Source organism: Cydia fagiglandana, chromosome 9 (assembly GCF_963556715.1).
Source record: "Cydia fagiglandana chromosome 9, ilCydFagi1.1, whole genome shotgun sequence".
Classification (NCBI taxonomy): Eukaryota; Metazoa; Arthropoda; class Insecta; order Lepidoptera; family Tortricidae; genus Cydia; species Cydia fagiglandana.
The window spans coordinates 2,856,344-2,876,632 of record NC_085940.1 but is presented as its reverse complement, the minus strand read 5'-3'; the positions used below and the strand labels follow the sequence as shown (position 1 = coordinate 2,876,632).

At 39.3% G+C, this 20,289-nt stretch overlaps 3 protein-coding genes across 4 annotated transcripts in view; 2 read left to right on the top strand and 1 right to left on the bottom strand.

Moving 5' to 3' along the window:
- The first annotated feature begins 1,955 nt into the window (after positions 1-1,955).
- On the top strand, positions 1,956-3,895 carry LOC134667599 (TM2 domain-containing protein CG10795). The gene is made up of 3 exons (XM_063525031.1): positions 1,956-2,350; positions 2,784-3,031; positions 3,388-3,895. Exons 1-3 carry the CDS (start codon positions 2,134-2,136, stop codon positions 3,508-3,510), a joined length of 588 nt encoding a protein of 195 aa, XP_063381101.1. The 5' UTR covers positions 1,956-2,133; the 3' UTR covers positions 3,511-3,895.
- Positions 3,896-5,622: 1,727 nt separating this feature from the next.
- On the bottom strand, positions 5,623-9,170 carry LOC134667180 (evolutionarily conserved signaling intermediate in Toll pathway, mitochondrial). The gene is made up of 5 exons (XM_063524498.1): positions 8,592-9,170; positions 7,827-8,053; positions 7,352-7,559; positions 6,756-6,878; positions 5,623-5,837 (listed from the first exon to the last, which is right to left on the bottom strand). Exons 1-5 carry the CDS (start codon positions 8,974-8,976, stop codon positions 5,659-5,661), a joined length of 1,122 nt encoding a protein of 373 aa, XP_063380568.1. The 5' UTR covers positions 8,977-9,170; the 3' UTR covers positions 5,623-5,658.
- A 306-nt stretch (positions 9,171-9,476) lies between these two features.
- LOC134667192 (uncharacterized) overlaps positions 9,477-20,289 on the top strand; it is a 57,845-nt gene continuing 47,032 nt past the window's right edge. For both annotated transcript variants that reach the window (XR_010098613.1, XM_063524512.1), the window contains exon 1: positions 9,477-9,717. Coding sequence is in view for 1 of the 2 variants with exons in the window: in XM_063524512.1 (XP_063380582.1) it covers positions 9,660-9,717 (58 nt within the window). In the remaining variant the exon portion in view is untranslated. The remainder of the gene's footprint in view (positions 9,718-20,289) is intronic.

The window sequence follows — 20,289 nt, the reverse complement described above, 5'->3', positions numbered from 1 at the left end:
ATTTTTAGAAACCTTGTTAATTGACACGACCTGCTTAAATGAAAAACCTGGTTAATTGACAAAAACTGGCCGGTCCCTTGAGATTGCAATTATCCAGGTTCCACTGTACTTTCTTGATAATACTATTTCAAATGCAAAATACAAAATAGTTTTTGAATTTGTATTTAAATACAAAATACGAAATAGGTATTTTCAAAATACTTTTTTAAAATACAAATACTTTTCGATATAAGGTAATCTGAGTAGTGAATACCCAATCTGAATTAAAAAGTATTATTCGGAATTTCCGAGTTGAAAAGACTCTCTTTATTCTTTGAAACCAATCCTCTATCTAAAGTGCAAATTTATTTATTTAAACTTTATTGCACAAAAGAAAACTTATCGTACAAAAGGCGGACTTAATGCCAAAAGCATTCTCTACCAGTCAACCTTCTAGTTAATTTCTAGTTGTTTCCTCATATTAACCGGTAGGATTTAGGTATGGATAATGGTTTTTATCGGCCAACTTTTAAAGCGTTAATTTGTAATGTTTCACAGCTAGTATAGTGCCTCTCGTTAGTGTGATAAAAACGTCTCGTTTGTGTTTCACCAGGGCAGAAAAGTTTGTTCTCCTCTCGTGCCTTGAAACCCTCCCAACACTCAAGATTCCACTTTTTTAACCACTCGCTACGCTTGTGGTCATGTGCGACGTTACTAAACAGATTCAACAGTTCCATGTTAAAAGAATGAGACAGTTGCCAGGATTGTAACCTCAGAAGAGATTGTAACTCCTACCTACATTACCTACCTAGTATAAAGTATTTTGTATTTTGAAAATAGAAAATAGGTCCCAAAAACTATTGCAAATAAAATACAAAATAGTTTTCTTCAAAAGGTATTTAAATACAAAATACAAAATAGGTATTTTGCATTTTGTATTTGCATTTTAAATACAAGTATTTCAAATAAGTCACATCTCTGTTCAGTTTGTTAGAGCCATCATGACGTCCATCCCATCCATCATACACTCTCTGAAGAGGCAAGAGAGACAAAAGTTAACAGACATCAAAAATCGATATGTTGAAATGCACAAACAACATGCTCGAGCTACAGGCATCAGTTACCTACTCTCCTATTATTACGCTTGAACAGTGAGATGCAAAATTGCATGGACAGTCGGACACATCATGAACGAATATTCATAAAGTAGGTATGCAATTTTGTGTCTGGGAGTACATTTCTACATTGGCATGTAACTGACGCGCGCAAATTACGCAAGCAGTCATCATCATTCATCATCATTTCAGCCTATATACGTCCCACTGCTGAGTACAGGCCTCCTCTCATGCGCGAGAGGGCTTGGGCTATAGTCCCCACGCTAGCCCAATGCGGATTGGGGACTTCACATACACCTTTGAATTTCTTCGCAGATGTATGCAGGTTTCCTCACGATGTTTTCCTTCACCGAAAAGCGACTGGTAAATATCACATGATATTTCGTACATAAGTTCCGAAAAACTCATTGGTACGAGCCGGGGTTTGAACCCGCGACCTCCGGATTGGAAGTCGCACGCTCTTACCGCTAGGCCACCAGCGCTTTTTTCACAAGCAGTAAGCGCAAGTTATTTTTTGTATTAGCCCGCGCCAGGGCTATAACCGCGAAAATGCGCATAAGTTCGCAAATCGCGGGCATTTTTCTCTGTCACTCTAGTTACGCCTTTATTGGAGTAAAAGAGAAAGATCCCCGCAATTTGCGAATTTCGGTTTTCGCGGTAGCCCCTCTGTACTTGCGCCAGTTACGCAGATCTCGAGATTAATTGCGAGCTCAACTTGCATGAGATAATACGTGCGCAAGTGCTACAGCACGGGTCTGTTGCGCAAATTTTCAATATGTCATAGTATCCGAACGCTACACGAATTGACATTTGACATTAGTGACGTTTATTGAGTGAATGACGTTACGTTTCATTCATTCATCGTGGGCTTACAGCTTAGAGCAAATAAAATTGTAATTCATAATCCCACTTTAAATAAATTAATTGAATTGATAACGTGCAGTAATGTAGTAGAAAAATCTTTAAAAATGTGTCTCTAAAAGTGTAATGTGTTGTTAATATATCCAATTATTCCTACATGTGGTAGTCTGAGCCAGCTATGTCGACAAAACATTTTATACTCGTCTGTTTACTATCTCTCTGTTCGTCAACTGTAGCTTCGGACGAGCCTAAAGAGTTCGTGGTAGACTGTAGTACGTTAAGGTTAGGGCAGTACATTTGCCCGGATCCGAGTATAGACCAAATAGACCCGGATACGCAGCAGTTTAGAGGCTGTTCTCCTGGGAAAGATGTGCCTTCAGAAGGGGAGGCAGAAGGTAAGCCAAAACAATCTACAAACAATGAAGCTTTTTTTTTATTTAATGCCCATCAGGCTCATGGCATCAGCCTAATCAAATTGGGCTCCTAATTTTCAGAATAATTTGTTGTTTGGGTGGACAGATAGAGTTCCTTATTCTATATAATGTAAGCAATTCCACCTTATGTCCTACCAAATCGTCAACCGAGTAACGAAAATGTTTGGAATTTTGTAATTTAATGGAAAATGTCAAACATTTTTTTTGTCCCATTTTGGGATTTCGTATTTATTGCGTCCAGAATCGTGCTATCTTTAATCCAGCCAGATTTTAACCAAATGTAACAAAAAAAAAGTTGCCCTCGAAAATCAAAAGGTTATCTTCTGCCATAAGTGGAAATTGGAGAATTCATAAATCCTAATGAGTATATAAATTGTTTTATGTTTTCTTACAGTGTTATGCAGAGCTGCTGATGGAATAAAATGCGAAGGAACCTCAAATTCCACCTTCAAGAGAAAGATGCCATGCAAATGGACAAACGGATACGCGTTGGAGATAGCGCTGCTGCTCTCCGTGTTCCTGGGGATGTTCGGATTAGACCGGTTCTATCTCGGGTATCCGGGCATCGGGCTGGCAAAGCTGTGCACGTTGGGATTCATGTTCTTAGGACAGCTTTTGGACATTATCTTGATAGCTGCACAGGTAATTAGAAATCAATTTTTTGATTACCTTTCTAGGGTTCCGTACCCGAAGGGTAAAAACGGGATCGCGAAAAACAAAAAAATCTAAATTTAGTTATCTAACGTCTCTATAACTCTTGCATATTCAAGCAATAAAGAGGCAGATAACTGAATTTCGATTTTCGCGTTCCCCGGTAGCCTCTTGTTAACAAACCGCCTTGACGCATCAATCTCATATTTCATTGTCTGTGTGAAAACTTCAAAAAACAGTGGAAATGGCGGATCAATGTATGACATTATTTGTGTCTACCATCCTTACTTTAATTGTGGGAAAAGTCCAGGGCAACAGTAGCACTAATTCTTCCCTTTATTCCACAGGTTGTAGGCCCATCAGATGGCTCAGCCTACGTCATCCCCTACTACGGAGCCGGGGTAACAGTCATCCGCAGCGACAACGAAACCTACCTCCTGCCGCAGACCGACTGGCACAACATCACTTGACAGTGGGGCACTATCTCTTTTGTTGAAGACGAGGACTATGAGTGGACTTGATTGTGGGAGTTCTATTATGTTGGTTAATTTTTTTTTGTGGGGTCCAGAATTTTTTAGTACAGCGGTGTGACACCGCAACGACGCTATTGGTTGATGAGTTCGCATCACGCGCGCGATTGGTCGCAACAAGTTGCGTTAGACTGCACGATTGGCTCGAATTCGTGAGTGACACCGCTGAACTGGTACCTGGTACATTCTTAGTGCCCGTAGGGCGTTTTTAGATATACGTCAATGTTGGAGACCCTTGATTTAACACTGTAAATATGTAAAGCTTATGCTTTGTAGAGTCTGACCACGAGCTCCGTGTATTTCATGCGTGGTTTGGGTGCAAACGGGGCTCCCATATGACTAAGGGCCTACCGCGAACCACATTCGACGTGTTGCCTCTCTGTCGCACATGTAAATTCGTACCTAAGTGTGACAGGAAGGTAACACGTCGAACGTGGTTCGCGGTAGGCCCTCTGTTTAGAGCTCGAACGCAGTGTACTAAAGGTGAATGTTTTATGGCTCCTCTACACGATGGGCCAACGCCGGCCACTCCAAGGGACGCATTTATGCGTTAGAGGGAGCAAGTGATATTGTTGCTGCGTCCCTTGGAGTGGCTGGCGTTGGCCCATCGTGTAGAGGAGCCATTAAAATGTCATTAAATGTGGCTAGCACTAGAGACGCGTTTCTGTTGTAAAAAAGTCTGATCTCTTTATGATTAGTAAAACTGCAGCATGTGTTAGTTTAAAGGCCAGTGTGCGGTGCGTTAGTATCTTAAGGCCTGTCTCCATATTGCGCGGCAAACTATCGAACATTGGCTCGCGAGGCAGCCGCGCGCAATGAATACCGGGTTGGCTCGCGAGCCAACGCGATCTGTTCGAGTTGGCTGCGCAATATGGAGACAGGCCTTCAGAACCGATCACCAGTCCACCTTCTTAAGTTCACCACCACCAAGATCACCTTCTTAAGTGGCACTGCTGATCAGATGACCACTGCTGAACTTTGTCAGTAGTAAAGGCGCAAAATTCAATATTTCTACGGGACAATTACCCTTCACGCCTACATTTTTAAGCCGCTTTTTGGTAGTGAAGGAAATGGCTTGATATACTATAGGTTTGCATCTCAAAAATGTCACCTCCCTAAGTTACTAGGTTTTCTTCTTTGGTGGCTATTTTTAAATCATGATGTTCTATTGATGTAGTTCGTGGTGGCAAGAAAGTGTTCACATAAGCGCGCGTAATATGTGAAGGAGCCCTTATATTTTGTGATATATACGATATATACATATATATACACATTGGGAGACTTAGATAATATATGTACATTCTAATTTATATGCATACATATTTAAGATAGGTACTTACGGCATACCTTAAACCTTAAATACATGGCAAAAATAGTATCCTAGTCCTAAATATCTTAAAAATTGTCATTGTAAGTAGTAAGTGTAGTAACGTTAATAACATTGTTATAGTGCTAGTATAGTGTAATTTCATAAAATCAGCCATCAACAGTTTCATAGACTGCCACAAAGTTGAAAGGTAGGCAGAATTAAAGTTGCTGACACAAAACTGATTTAATAACACGCCTATACCCGCCCAGAGACCTATAAAAAGGTCTCCTGTTCCATTCTAATTTGAACTTTGTGTTGACAAAATAAAATTTCATTTTGCTTGGCAAGGTTTGACGTATGGGCATGGGCGGCTAGAGGATACAGTCACAGAACGAGGGCTGAGCGGTGAATTACTGACTAGCCGTTAGTTTGTGTGCGTGCGAAATCGGCTTATCATGAAGTCACAATTTTGTGTTAGCGTCTGTCAACTCTATGAGTAGGTATACAATCCCTAAGGGCTAGTTGCACCAACCACATTTGACAGACTGATCAACGTCAGCCGGCGCGCCCCGGCGCTTTACCATGAGACTTTCCATACATAAAATTTAGCGAACTCTTTAACGATACGAACAGTTTTGGTGCAACCGACCCTAAATCTTTCATAGACATTTTAGTAGTGATCAGAGAAATCATTTTAGGCTAAGCCAATTTACCAAATACAAAATAAAAAAAACCATGTACATATTCAACTAGTTTTATTACTAACAATAATATATCTACTAGCTCGTGCCAGCCACCTTTTCCTTTTCATTACCAGTCGCTGGTTGCGTCTCAGGTACGGTAAGGTCGTTGGGGGGTGCTGTGAGTGTGAACATGACTGGTATGCTGGATAGTAAAGGATTGCCGTTCTTTTCTAATAACCTTATCCAAGAGAGCAGGGAGTCCCTTGACGATGTCCCTGAAAAGTAAAGCAAAAGGTAAAAAAAAGGTAAAAGGTATCATGTCATGATAGTTGTATGTTCAATAGCGTTACATTTTCACTAGTCACAGAATCAATCGTCGGGTGACAAGCAAAAGTCACTAAGTACCACCACAAGTTCATAGCCATAGCACAGAATAAATAATAGTACTAGGTACAGAAGACACTAACAAAACGCGTCTGTTACGATCAGCACAGATATGGCCGCTAGGTGGCGACAGCGCCACGCGCGGCTTATGGCTTTCCCCAAAATTTGGGTGGAACAGATGTATAACACTTTTAGCTACCTGTAGCAAAGCGACGAAATCGCGGAGTGAGCCACGCCTGGCCATAGTGAACCATATTAGTACCTACTAAAGGGTCGATTTTTGTTAAATTTTTTTTAGTCATTACCTAGTGACTTTTGCTTGTCAACTGACAAAATAATAATAGTATTAGATACAGAAGGTTCACTCTAACAAAACGCGTCTATTACGACAGATATGACCGCCAGGTGGTGCAAGCGCGAGCTGGCGTCCTTTCCGTAGCGGCGCGTGGTAACTACTACTGCTAGACACCAAAATTGGTGTGGGCCGCATGTACTTGTAGAGACGGGACGAAATCGCGGAGTGGGCCACGCCTGCTATAGTCCTACTATACTATAAACTTTATTGTGACGAAATAAACAAATGATCCTCCAGGTTTACGTCAACAGAATTTCAACCTTAGCGGTCCGAATTAAGGTTCAAATTAGGTTAAATTTTCGCAACATGTGACTCGTCTATGTACCCTACCCACCAATACTAAACTTATTTTAGGCACTGAGAGAGTGTATAAGGGACAAAATGATGCCCTGTCTTTGTCATCACTTGACAATGACTGGGACTGACTCCATCCTAGAAAAAAAATCATTATTACCTGTAGCACACACAGACAGTATAGTCCCATCATCTTGTTCGTGCACTATACATCTTTTTGACGGTACTGTCGTTTGTCCGATGAAGCCAGGTATGCCTGAAGGCTTTTTGAGATTTGAAACATCTGAAAAAATAACATTTTATCTGTATTGATTGATCGAAGGAATTGCAGGAGGGCTGTTTACAAAGATTGTGATGTGCGTTTCATCATAGCCTCAAAACTACTAAGCCGATTTTTTAAGATTAACGGATTTTCCTTTGTATGACACACATGGCATAGGCTACTTATAAACCGACTTTGAAAGAGGATGTTGTCTTTTTAATGTTGTCAAAAAACTTAAGTACAACAAAAATTTAAAAACACAATAGCCTCCTAAGGCCCAAGGTCCTACCTAAAGTACTTCTTCAGTTTGATGAAATTTAAATCATATTCAATTGAGACAGAGTCGCATTTGTTTTGTTTCGTTCAATTTTCAAACAAAACCAATATCAACTCTATTCCCTGTACTAGAGGTCCAAATTTCTGTGGCAAATTATGGCTTTTTCATTTGTATGGTTTAGGAGGATAGGCTAAAGACTTTTGTCCTCCATACATACCATCAGGATCACTGTTATCCTTTATCTCTGGTCTAATCTTCCCCAGCAACAGGAAATATGTGACAAACTGGTCCCGAATGCAAACTTTGTACGGCCCTCTCACAACTAATGGTTCATCTTCCGGCTGCTCTGCTAGCAGGATCTTCTGTGCGTCACTCTGTGCACTGACTATCCAGGTTTTGTCTAGTGATGCTTCTATTTCTTCTGCCTGAAATTATTACAAATGTTATAAGACATGTATAGAAATCTGAAATAAGAAAGTTGAATAGGAATTTGTAATGTCAAAATGCGTCATATAAATCAGTAGTACCACAATTGACTATTGGGTAGTTCGGCCTGGGAATGAAATCATAAAATACCCTATAGTCTGGTTTTCAGCACTGAATGTGTTAAGGTTTATGTTTACTAGTTTGTGGTGTCAAAAAATGTGGCATGCTTGATGTTTTTGGATATGAATAATAGTGGTTAAAATTACCTGCCAAACTTCAAGTCTAGTATCAGGATCAACTGAAGTTATCCTCTGTATAGCAAGTTTTGCCAGCTCCATCACATCTCCCGGCAGCTCATCCGGCAAGTACCATGGGCTTAGATTCTTAAATTTAGGCATCCAGTATAGCATACGCCAGAACTTCCGAAGTGGTATGCCTCTCCGGCCGAAGGTGTTTAGAAGTATTTGTTCCAGCTCCGAGTCGGGCATGACACCTCAAATAGTAAGAAAATATTTTATATTCATGCAAGAAAAGCAGACTCAGGTGTTGCAAACTTTTTAGTGTTTAATAAGGAGAATTTGATACAACAATGTGTCTGCGGAAATCATAACTTCGTAAATTCATTATAATTTAGGGCCCCCCCACATCTGGCGTCTTTCGAGCGTCGGCGTCTGTCGGCGTCGGTCCAGCGCTATGGAAAATGACGTTGCTGCGCAGTTGCGTCGACGCTGCCTCGACGTCGGCCATAGAATTGTAGACACCGACGCTCGAAAGACGCCAGATGTGGGGGGGGCCCTAGAAAAAAAAATACATTTTTAAATAAAGCATTGCCTAGTAAATTCTTCAAAATAAATACCCATCGCTAATATTTTTGTAAGTATAATATATTGGAGTTGTGAATTGATTTTCAGAATAAAGAGTTGACCAACCATTAATTATTAGTTTAATTTACCAAACATTATTTTGGGTAAAATTATGTTTTTTTTTTCACGGAATTAACAAAGTTAGTACGTATACACAAAGTAATATACCATTATCTTCCATTTGTTCAAGCAAATCGACAGCACACTGCTGCTGCTTTGGATAATGCATGAACTCCGCTTGAAATATATTCTCAGCTATAAACTTTCCCTTCGGCAGCACTTCCATCAGCGCCTTATACACTTCCAGATCTTTCTGCACACCAAACTCCTTCATTCTTCCTAAGGCTGCATATATAAACTCGACGTGCCCCCGCCGCCTAGTGTCCCGGCCTTCGAACATCTTTATTACCTCCAAATAAGTCTCCTTATTCTTTTGTGGCTTATTTACAAATGGATCATACACAACAACCTTCTTTTCTGTACCCTCCCAACGCCTAAACAATATGTTTGGCGGCTTAGTACGCAAAATATTTCTTAGCATCTTTGTAGCCATTGTAGGTTATGTTTCGAAAAAAAATATTTCTTCTTAAACTTATTTTGTGATTTGCACTAACATATTTCACAATGACTTGTTCAAGTCAACATTTAAGGTGATTTTTGTGTTTTTATTAATATTCTTGCATAAAAATTGAAAATTCGAGCAATAATAAATACATTGAATTGAACCAGCTGACACTGACATTGACGTTTGATGTATGTCACAGTTGACAATACACAGAAGATTGTTGCCATGCTAAAAATTATGCGAAAAATTCGTTGGGATATTTTAATTTTGTATAAACTTTTCTAAATTTGTATTCACATAAGTAAAATATGATATATTACACAGGTTACTAAAGTACTATAATGTCTATAATGTACGTTTTTTGTTTATATTGTTTTTATTTGGGCTGTCATTGTCAAATTACTGTTTGCGCGGCAGTTGCTGTCCAATCCATGCACTTGTTCATTCATTTCGTTCGGTTTTGTAAACAGTTGAGATTGATAAGTCAAGGAGAGAGGACGTTGCGCCCCTAACAAAACTTGTCTACGTATTCAACTACGCGAAGTTGTGAACATTCAATTAAAAATTATAAACTGAAGTTGTGATGTGTTAAGTGTGCTAGGATTAAAAGTGAGTGAAGTGAACATTGAAATAAGTTAAAATTTGTACAAATATAACATTTTGATAACAAAATGTGCAAACACATGGTTACCGGGCTACTTGTTGTTAGTTTGATTTTGACTTCAGCGGGTAAGTTTATAAATAGGTACTTATTCGATTAGCACGTTTTTCTCATCTTGGACACTATAAAATAATATTGAAAAGTCGTATCAATGTGATCTTGTTTCAAGGTTGTCTTGTGATACAATAATTATTTATATGCAATAACATGTTGGTATGCAAGCGAGTGACTGCCGAGAAGGTAAAATAGATTATGACTATTATGAGGCTGTTACGTGACATTTTAAAAAGTAATTTGCATAGTTATGTACACATAATACCTACCTAATGATTATAATATGCAAATAAATGTAGTTCAGTATTTTATGGACACGTGTATGGAAATTATAGGGGTTCAGACGAAAGAAAACTTTTTAAACGAAGTTATCCTTCCGGCCGAATGGGTGAACCGGCGTTTCGTATTTATATCGTTCACTCTCACTACCCCTTCACAATTTGTATGTGACGTGAATTGTAATGTTTAAAAAATCGTCTACCTACAGAAGAATTGTTTGAAATTTAAAAATCAACGTTTAATTAAAATCAAAACAACAATGTTACAGCGGAGTCATCTAGCGAGTTATACATTTATTTAAACATGTGAAAACTTGGATTATAAAACTGCATTCAAAACGGTTTATCATTCGTTTGGGAGCTACTACGATGCTAATTAAAGACAAACACACATATTAAAACTTATAACGCTCTCTTATGCGATAGGGATTATAAATAGAAGAGAATGGGTACCTATAATAAATGAAAAGGGTTAGATTTGGTAAAATAGATTAGGTAGGCAAAATGAAATATACATTTATCACTTTAATTATCACAGTGCTTATTTAACAAAATAATAAGGAATAAATAGGGTCATTGTGCTAGTATTCGTCCGGTGTCAGTTTCCGTCCACTTGACAAAATTTGAATATAAACCTTCATTGCTGCACAAATTTGGACTTATTGCATCCTTAATATCTAAACAATTTATCTACCTACATAAAAAATATACTTCGCAAGTAGCAAATTATAAATGAAATGTGTTATTTACTAATCCGTCAAGTGGACGGAAACTGACACCGGACGGAAAACGGACGCAATTACCCTATCCTACTACCAACCGTTATCATATTATTTATTTCAGGAATAGGTAAGGTAATAATTAAGTAAGATTTTTAAACAAATACAAAGTACAGTCAGCAGCAGAAGTTGCTAAGCGGGCGAGGTGTTCAAAATTACCTAGACGCGCTCTTATTTATTGTCTTAACAATAACGTCGCGTCGAGATCAATTTCAACACCTTGCCTGCTTAGCAACTATTGCTGCTGAGTGTACGTACTTATTCATACCTACAAAAAGTACAGTCGCAATCAGATACATAGGAGCGGCCGAGGTGCTCACAAATACCATAACACGAACTCTATAGAGGCGTGTTCAAATATTTGTGAGCACCTTGGCCGCTCCTATATGTATATATGATAGCCACTGTACACTGCAGAATTTGCAGTGGTTGTCTCTCTTGTCCCTTTTATTTTGCATGTTCACAAAATATCCACCTGTCAGATACCTACGTCAGATTAATGTATGATTGCATACATTACCAGGAACGCATTCCGATTAAAGATACCAGTTAACAAGCTTTAACTTTGTCGTTTTTCATACCTTTGATTGTTGGTTGTAAGACTTGTAAGATCTGATAACAATATCGCTGTACCTACCTACAAATTTAGCGAATTTTCTGCGCTCGTGGTTCAATTTTGCAATCTTTCGATTGCTCGGGTACCTATATTAGCTCGAAGGGTTAAACCACAACTCTATCCCCCTGTAAAAAATAACCTATTACTTATTTAGGTACCTAATTTGGCTACTTTTATTGGCAAAAGTGGAAGTATTCGTTATCATAGCAGATAGTCATAAGTCGTATACATACGTATAAACGAGTCGTATACATACGTATAAATAGTCGTAGTGATGGTATGTAAATATAATAAGTCGCTTAGTTGAATACCTTCGTCATATCTTCTTATCAAGTTAGGTATCACACAAGTGATTTATATAAAAAGTATTCACGGTGAAATAGTGACGTATAAATAACACTTGCACTGCGTCGGCTATCAAAATCGTTGCAGACTTTTCTTGGTCTAACTCTTCATTATTGTTATATTTCCCGAGGACTGCTAATAGTTCTAATAAATGTTATTGGCATATATCGTTCCCACGTGGTCTCTAGTGTCCACACTGGTTCAATGCGAATTGAGAACTTCACAAAATCATATTTTCTACACCAGAATTTATTTAGTATTAGTGGGCGGTAATTGCTTCTTTAAAGGTTCCAATGACGAAAAATATACAAACTTCCGCGTACAATAAACATTTTTACTAGCGTGTGAACGCTACTAACTACTATAAATATCGCGCAGCGGACTATAGTATCATTCCATCAGTTTGTTGTGACTATAGGCTCCGATTTCAGCACTAAACCTGTGAATATCACCATTGTGTTTATCATAGTACGCCTGCTAGGCCTGCTAGGGTTCTAGTAAGCCTAACTTCGGCACTTAATGAATATTTAAATAACACTTTCAATGCGTCTATAGCGCAAGTAGTTCTCGAGATATTTAGTGATCTGACAAACAGATGGACAAAGTCGCACCATACGTATTCCTTTTTATCTATTTGGTACTGAACCCTAAAAAACTACTAGGCCTGAAGCGACCTCGGTGTAGTTTTAAACCCCTTTGTAGCTAGCTACTCCCCCGTATTGGATAATAAAGGACCTACAGTAATCTTCTCCATTTACGAGAAAGAAGCAGATAAGTAACTGTTTTACAAAACTGCCTTTGCTAGTATGACCGCGCTTTGCGAGTTATGTAGGTAATTATTAAATTTAATAATCCGTCTGAGCCCGATTGAAGGTGAAACAGGCTGGACGCTGTGAAGCATGACATGCGTGCCAAAGATCTTACAAAAGAGTATGCGAAAACCATGAAAAGTTTGAAAAAATCATGGTAGCAGGGAGTTGCGTTCTCGCGCGCAACTCCATACCTCTAGCACAGTGGTTCTTAACCTAGGGGTAATTACCCCCGTGGGGGTAAAACTGGTATTTTACGGGGGTAATAAGCTAGCCTAATATAACAATACAACAAACGTACACGTTTTATTTTTTATTACCATTGGGAGGAGGGGTAAAATCAGGTTCCCTAGTTAGTCATAGGGGTGACCGGACTGAAAAGGTTAAGAACCACTGCTCTAGCACGATTTCAAGTATGGACCCGCGCGCGAGAACGCAAGTAACGCAACTCATGTTACCCGGGGCCCGATTCGGATTTTGAAATAGACATCTATTAGACATCACCAAGATACGATAACGATATGTTTAAGAGCTAACCTGTCAAATTTAACATTTGCGCGATTCTGGAGATACTCTTGAACGATTTCCACAGGATATGACTTAGAGATCTAATTCACATCTAATAGATATCTTACTCTATCTAACGTAAAAGTGACATTGGTTGCCCGAATTGCGCTGCAAAAGATAACTAGTTGATATCTAAACTATAACGTATCTAGAATGGATCTAGTACCTACGTGTCGTCTCTTGTGAATATCTTGAAGTTCGAATACGGCAGCCCGTCTGGATGCCGCAACAGTAGCGTAGGAATTAACGGTTGAAAACCAAGATGAGATACATAATATATTACGGATCTGAATGCTAAACGAGTATTAAACTAATCCCAATTCCTATCTCTCCCTCGTGCAACTAAAGATAACTCACAGCTACTCGCAGGTGCAATAAGTGCACTGGGTTCGCTACAAGTTCATTGTAGTCCTGACGTCACTCAGAATCTGTAGGTGTCAGGGATTTTACGCCCAACGTTACCACCACCATCCAGAGTAAGTGTGATCTCCCATCACACACAGTTGTCTTAGATCTTGGTATCAAGTTGTAGTGGTTTTGTCATGCTTCGAGAATAAGAGGACTATTTTTGTTTACCGCGACGCTCTCTGGGCACCGCTCCAATACTCCCACGCTATGATTATTGATACGCGAAACCACACGGATAAAAACATTAATTGCTAGATAGATTATTCACACATTGTAACAATTGAAGATTTATCGTTTTTCTCCACAATTCTCAGCTGGTTGACACAAATACTTTGTCTCCTTAGAACTTGTTGGTTAATCTCACTTCTAAAGACAAACTTCCATATTTTTATTGAACTAATTTCGCTATGAATTGCGGTAAAAATGAAATTGATTCAGTATTTCTAAATGGGCGAAGGCAGGCAGGAGCAGGGTGGGGGGGGGGGGGAGGTCATTACGGGGGTCATACAATTTTACAATATACAATTTTAGTAGCCCGAACCCCGAACTATGCGGCGCTGCGATAAATCCTAATTAACCAAGGCAGCCTAATTAAGGCAAAAGAAAGGAATCCGTGGATTATTGTCGAATTTTCATACGTCTAGGTACCTATATAAATAAGGGAAACTTCGATAATGACGTGTTGAAATATTGCTCAGTTTTTACCAGGTGTTATTTTATCATTTTTAGGGTTCCGTACCCAAAGGGTAAAACGGGACCCTATTACTAAGACTTCGCTGTCCGTCCGTCCGTCCGTCCATCCGTCCGTCCGTCTGTCACCAGGCTGTATCTCACGAACCGTGATAGCTAGACAGTTGAAATTTTCACAGATGATGTATTTTTGTTGCCGCTATAACAACAAATACTAAAAACAGAATAAAATAAAGATTTAAATGGGGCTCCCATACAACAAACGTGATTTTTGTCCAAAGTTAAGCAACGTCGGGAGGGGTCAGTACTTGGATGGGTGACCGTTTTTTATTTTGCTTTTTTTTTGTTTTTTTTTTTGCATTATGGTACGGAACCCTTCGTGCGCGAGTCCGACTCGCACTTGCCCGGTTTTTAAATTACCTATGGGTCATTCGTTACTTTAACTAGTTAGATATGAATTTTGTTTAAGTTTTTTAAATATTTGTTAAGTTTTGAAGGAATTCAGGCTTAAAATTGGTTAAGCATAATTATATTGCGAGAAATACATGGGAAATATTCTCCCTTCCCTCAACATTCTCATTCCTAGAAACTCCCATCCCTATTAATGTATTTATTTGTTTCATTTTACGGCCAAAAATATAAGCTTTAACATTGTGGGGTCATAAATTGAGATAAAACAATTTCAGACGTAGCCCGAACCCCGAACTATGCGGCGTGGCGATAAATCCTGATTAGCCTTCGGCAGAAGAAATGAATCCGTGGATTATTGCCATATTTTCATACGTGTATAAATAAGGGAATCTTCGACGTTACGATATATTGCTCAGTTTTATTTGGGGTGGTATTTTATTGGCTTAATTCGAACTTTCAGAATAAAATAAACGTAGCCGCCGCCGCGCCCAGTACAATAGAAGCAGGGGTGCAAAACTCCTGACTTCGGTCAAACTCGGCTCCGCTCGGCTCAGCATTGCTCCGAGCCATTATTAGGGTTGGCACTACTTGACTTCCTTTTGCGTTCACGACCACAGATAAGATAATCACTTGATTTTTGACAACCCTAAATAGCCGAAAGGGATAGTGCCATATATTAGAAAGAGACAGCACGATTCGACCCTGAACCGCTGTCAAACTTCGTTTTTGTAGGAAGTTTCCTTTCTGTACGGTAGTAAGGTTTACTCGGGCAATTCCGAATGTCAAAAACTGTCGAAAAGAGACATTACATTACAGAGACATTATTATGATGGAATTTTGGGTGATTTTCATCTGAATTTCGGAATTATCCGACATTCGGTATTACCCGAATACACCTTACTATTAATTATTCTGTGATAGAAGTAGAATGACTCACGCTAGACCCGACCGTGCCCGGGCCGAGGCGTCCGACATGTCATTTTCTATCCCATTAGGCGTTGACCAATGAAAATCACTGAATAACCATAGTTAATACAATACACATCGTCAACTGGGGCCAAATTCGACACGTACGACTGTCAGATTTCGCATCCACGTCAAATCAACAGTTGATTTTATCGCATACTGAGTTATGATTCCATCAACGGTGGATAATATCATTTGGTACAACCAAAACTCCACTCTAAACTAAGGGTGGTTCGGTTTGGTTTGCTTGTCACCCTAACTGTGGATTGTTAATGTCAAATTTTGACATTGTACGTATTCGAGAACTTATGATTTTTCCCACATCAAGGGGATATCAACATGATACGTCAAACGTCGCTTGTCGAATAGGGGTCCTGGCTATTACGAAGCCATTCTCTCAATCAAGGAGCTGTAATTACTAGTAAGGTCGAAGCGTCGTTTGAAGACATCAGCGTCAACAAGTAGCGTATTGGACTATTAGGACTACGCGTCAAAAGTATCTAACGTTTTCTAATAACTTAACAATATATGGGCATTTTCATTTAACTTGTACAAGTTAAGCGCGACTTAAGTCTTGTTTCAGTAACGTCTAACCGTTACATTTCTGACAAAATGGATTTGACATTGACCGTCAGTTTTGTAACGATTGCTAACCGGCCGTTAAAGGTGTTCAATTAAGCTGTGATATGCCCCTATACAGGGTGATTTCGGGGTCGTGGAGCAAGAGAGCCAGACATCATACAGAATCCAAAGATGAGCCTAATGATGTTGTTAATTATTGTTTATCACCAATAATGATGATTATTTTCCAGATGACAAGTAAGAAAAACCTTTTTGCATACAATTTGGTGACCCTACTCAATGTGAAGTCTTGTCGCTTTCCATACAGCGTATGTCAAAAGTCAGGTGACCATAATTATTTAGTATAACATTAATTTTACTTGAAAAATAAGAATAATTAAAGTAATTATCTTTTAATCAAATACTACCATCTGATAATGTGGATCATTTACAGAGTCAGAAAAAGTGGTTCTGGATCACGACCCAGAAATCACCATACATATATGTAAAACAACTAGACAGTTACGGATACTTTTGAACGCGAACTGTAGAGATCTAGAGATATCAGATATATCGCTACTATAGCTTTTGCCCGCGAATTCGTGGCATGTGTCTACGGGGCCAGGGCTATAACCGCGAAAATCGAAGATCGCAAATTGCGGGCATCTTTCTCTGTCACTCGTATTACACCTTCATTGGAGTAGAAGAGAAGTATCCCCGCAATTTGCGAATTTCAGTTTTCGCGGTACTAGCCCAGGCTCGGATTTAGAGACTTAGGGCCCCTAGGCTCTTTATCTGGCATTTAGAATTTATTCCGGCCCCTTTTCCATCAACTTAGAATCTAGCGGGGCTTTCTCCATCTAAAAAAGTAAAAACCATTGCTAGGTTGCCTTAGCCTCGCCGTAGGTCTAGCCGAAAGCATTCATATCTCATGTTTTATTCGGTGTCGGTCCGTAGATCTTGTAATGGCTCCTCTAACAGGCGTGGCTCACTCCGCGATTTCATCGCTTTGCTACAGGTAGCTAAAAGTACACCAGTTCGACCCCAATTTTGGGGTTTGCCATAAGCCGCGCGTGGCGCTGTCGCCACCTAGCGGCCATATCTGTGCTGATAGTGACAGACGCGTTTTGTTAGAGAGTGAGTCTTCTGTACCTAGTACTATTATTTATTCTGTGCCTCTAATACACGATGGGCCAACGTCGGCCACTCCAAAATGTATGCGTTAGAGGGAGCAAGTGATATTGCTATCTCATTCTACCGCATGGCTGCGTCCCTTGGAGTGGCCGGCGTTGGCCCATCGTGTAGAGAAGCCATAAATACATATTGTTTTGAATGGAGTTACTATTTTGGCATCCGGATGTTTACAGTCGTCAGACCTGTCCCTGTCGCGCAGGATAGCCGTCTTGGCATCCAGTCCAACTAGTTGCAGTGTAAATAACATATTTACTATTACCACACAACATAGTATATTTTATTTTCCCACTGAAACTACTCTACATTTATGTCTAGGCAGTGGCGGATTTGCAGTTTTTGCCGCCCTAGGCCCCAAGCCCTTTAGCCGCCCCTTTCTCAGCATCAGCACCCATCATATTGACTACATTTAGATCAGGCAACGAAAAGATATATTATAGAGGGAAATGCTTGGGACACATTTTTTACTTAGTAACTTTTTTGGACTCGTTAGGAGGTGAACATATCAAAAGTAGGGGGGTTTGGTTTGAAGGTCACATTTTTCGGTTTTTCGCTTATTATATCTCAGAAACTATACGTCCTTGTGACATGATCATAGGAACATAGGTTTTACGAAAAAAATAAGCAAATACTTATTCATTTTTAGTGACAGTTTTACTAATAACATTGACTTTTTATTAGGGATGTACCGACTCGTGTCGCCGACTAGTCGGGAAAGCCGACTATCCGGCCACATTTGTAGTCGGCGATTAGTCGGCGACTAGTCGGCAAAATGGCCGATTAGTCGGCACTTTATTAGTGAAAGAAAAACAGAAAAAAAGAAACCAACAGTCAATATTTACCATATGTTTTATGTCTATTTTACCAAAATACCTATTCAGGGTGTGAAAACTTTTGTTCATATAATTGACCGTTTGATCGTTATCGTATGGTGGTGGGCTGGTGTTTTCCTCTACAGGTCGATCTCAACTGATTCTTGTGTAATTTCATGGGCAAGTTCTATACTTAAAGGATTATATTATAATTCAGTTTTTGTTTTTTTTTTAGTGCGGAGCCATGGGGAACTATTAATGTTATTGCAAAATTTTGAGACTTATAAACAGGGCACGTTGCTCGTAAAGACGCTGACCACTGGCGACTACGTACGAGAAATAGAGCCTTGGAATACCTCCTACAAGTTGTACCTACTGACGGTCGGCTCAGGATCGCAAAATAAAAGAAAGACAGAAATTGAACGAGGATTCTTGTGATAGGTCTTTGAACCTGTAGAGAACACCTTTTAGCCAAGCTAAAATATGAATAGCGCAACCAAAAGAGCAAAACTATTGTTTTTCATCTGAACTTATATGAAACTAATGATCTGGCCGACTAGCCGACTAGTCGGCCAAATCAATAGTCGGTACATCACTACTTTTTATGTACCTAAAAAACATTCAAAAAATCTAAAAAAGAAGCATAAGAAAAACATTATTTTTGCCTATTTTCTTGAATAACTGCTAAACTATTTATCCTAAAATTATAAAAAAAATATTGAGATTCTTACAATGAGCTCTTTGATTTGATATGTAACACGATAGTTTGAAAAACTTTCATGTGTGCCAAATTTTAACTTAATTGGTCCAGCAGTTTCGGAAAAAATAGGCTGTGACAGACGCACGAGTATAAGGGTTCCGTTTTTTCCTTTTGAGGTACGGAACCCTATAAACGGGGAACAAGGCGCGAAGGCGTCAACAATATGCGAAATCGACGCCACACTCGCCTACGCGGCTTCGCGCCGCGATGCGCGCACAAGTGTGGAAGGCCCTCCAGATATCGTAAAAATTGTAGCTTGTAGCAAATTTAACCAACTTTCATTTTAAGTATAATGTTCATGTCGTTAGAACGCATAGTTTCCGAGATATAAGCGAAAAACTGAAAAATGTGACCTTCAAACCTCTCTTCCCCCGGCTCAAGGGCTACGGTCGGGGACTTTTGATATGTTCACCTCCTAGATAGTCCAAATAAAGTTAGGTACAACGTCAAAAATTGTGTTTTAAGCATTTCCCTCTATAGGTAGCTTTTTTCGAGAATTCGTTGCCTCGCCTAATTTTGAGTTATTTTTTGTTACTATCAGCGAATTTTTTGTCACAATTTGCCGCCCCTAATATCTCGCCGCCCTATAGTCCGTTTTTTTTAGCATTAGAAAGAACTTCGCAGAAGTTCGCTTGTGGTTCTAAATCTGGCACTTTTAGCGGTAACAATTTGAAGTAAATTATATGTATTGACCATGCTACATTAGATAATTCAATAATTATTAACAATTAACGAGCCTGATAGAAACTGCATGCTTGCTTCTGCGGAGTTCTTTCTAATGCTAAAAAAAACGAACTATAGGCCCGGGCCTACTGTGCCTTATGGGAAATCCGCCACTGTGTCTAGGCTATTGACTAAAGAATGGTTAAGCGCGTTTAAAGACTCTTCAAGTTGTTGCACACTTTCACATTATCTCACTGCATATTAAACTATCTATACACACAAATAAAAGAAAAACAAAATAGATAGTGATGAATTTAAACCGCGTTTAACCATCCCGTCCCGTAGTCAAGCGTACACTGTATAAAGGTCATGTAAGTTTGCTCTCACTACCCATTTTATAAAAAAAAAACTATAAAATAGACCCTGGAAATCGACAAAATGATACGTATTTAGATACTATCTGACTAATTTTATAAAGCCTGACGGTATCACGGCAGGACTATACATATAAAATTATAACTTTTGTGGACGACAGACCCAGTAAGGCAAAGATGGTCGGCTCTTTATCATTTGTCACCATGTCTGTCACGTTCTAACAAATATGTTGCGAAAGTGCCGCATGCCATGACAGGTGATAAAAATGCGTCCATGATACCGCTGTGGAATGTCATTGTGGCACAGCAGCAAGACCACTTGTCACTTTCGGAAGATAGTCAAATAGGGACCGTAA

What these genes read in the sequence shown, in the direction of transcription:
- LOC134667180 (XM_063524498.1), bottom strand. Translation starts at nt 8,976, where the DNA reads ATGGCTACAAAGATGCTAAGAAATATTTTGCGTACTAAGCCGCCAAAC. An exon ending in CTAGACTTGAAGTTTGGCAG is followed by an intron (nt 7,560 to 7,826) that starts GTAATTTTAACC and finishes TAATAATTTCAG; the next exon opens with GCAGAAGAAATAGAAGCATC. An exon ending in GGATAACAGTGATCCTGATG is followed by an intron (nt 6,879 to 7,351) that starts GTATGTATGGAG and finishes TTATTTTTTCAG; the next exon opens with ATGTTTCAAATCTCAAAAAG.
- LOC134667599 (XM_063525031.1), top strand. Translation starts at nt 2,134, where the DNA reads ATGTCGACAAAACATTTTATACTCGTCTGTTTACTATCTCTCTGTTCG. An exon ending in TTCAGAAGGGGAGGCAGAAG is followed by an intron (nt 2,351 to 2,783) that starts GTAAGCCAAAAC and finishes GTTTTCTTACAG; the next exon opens with TGTTATGCAGAGCTGCTGAT. An exon ending in TTATCTTGATAGCTGCACAG is followed by an intron (nt 3,032 to 3,387) that starts GTAATTAGAAAT and finishes TTTATTCCACAG; the next exon opens with GTTGTAGGCCCATCAGATGG.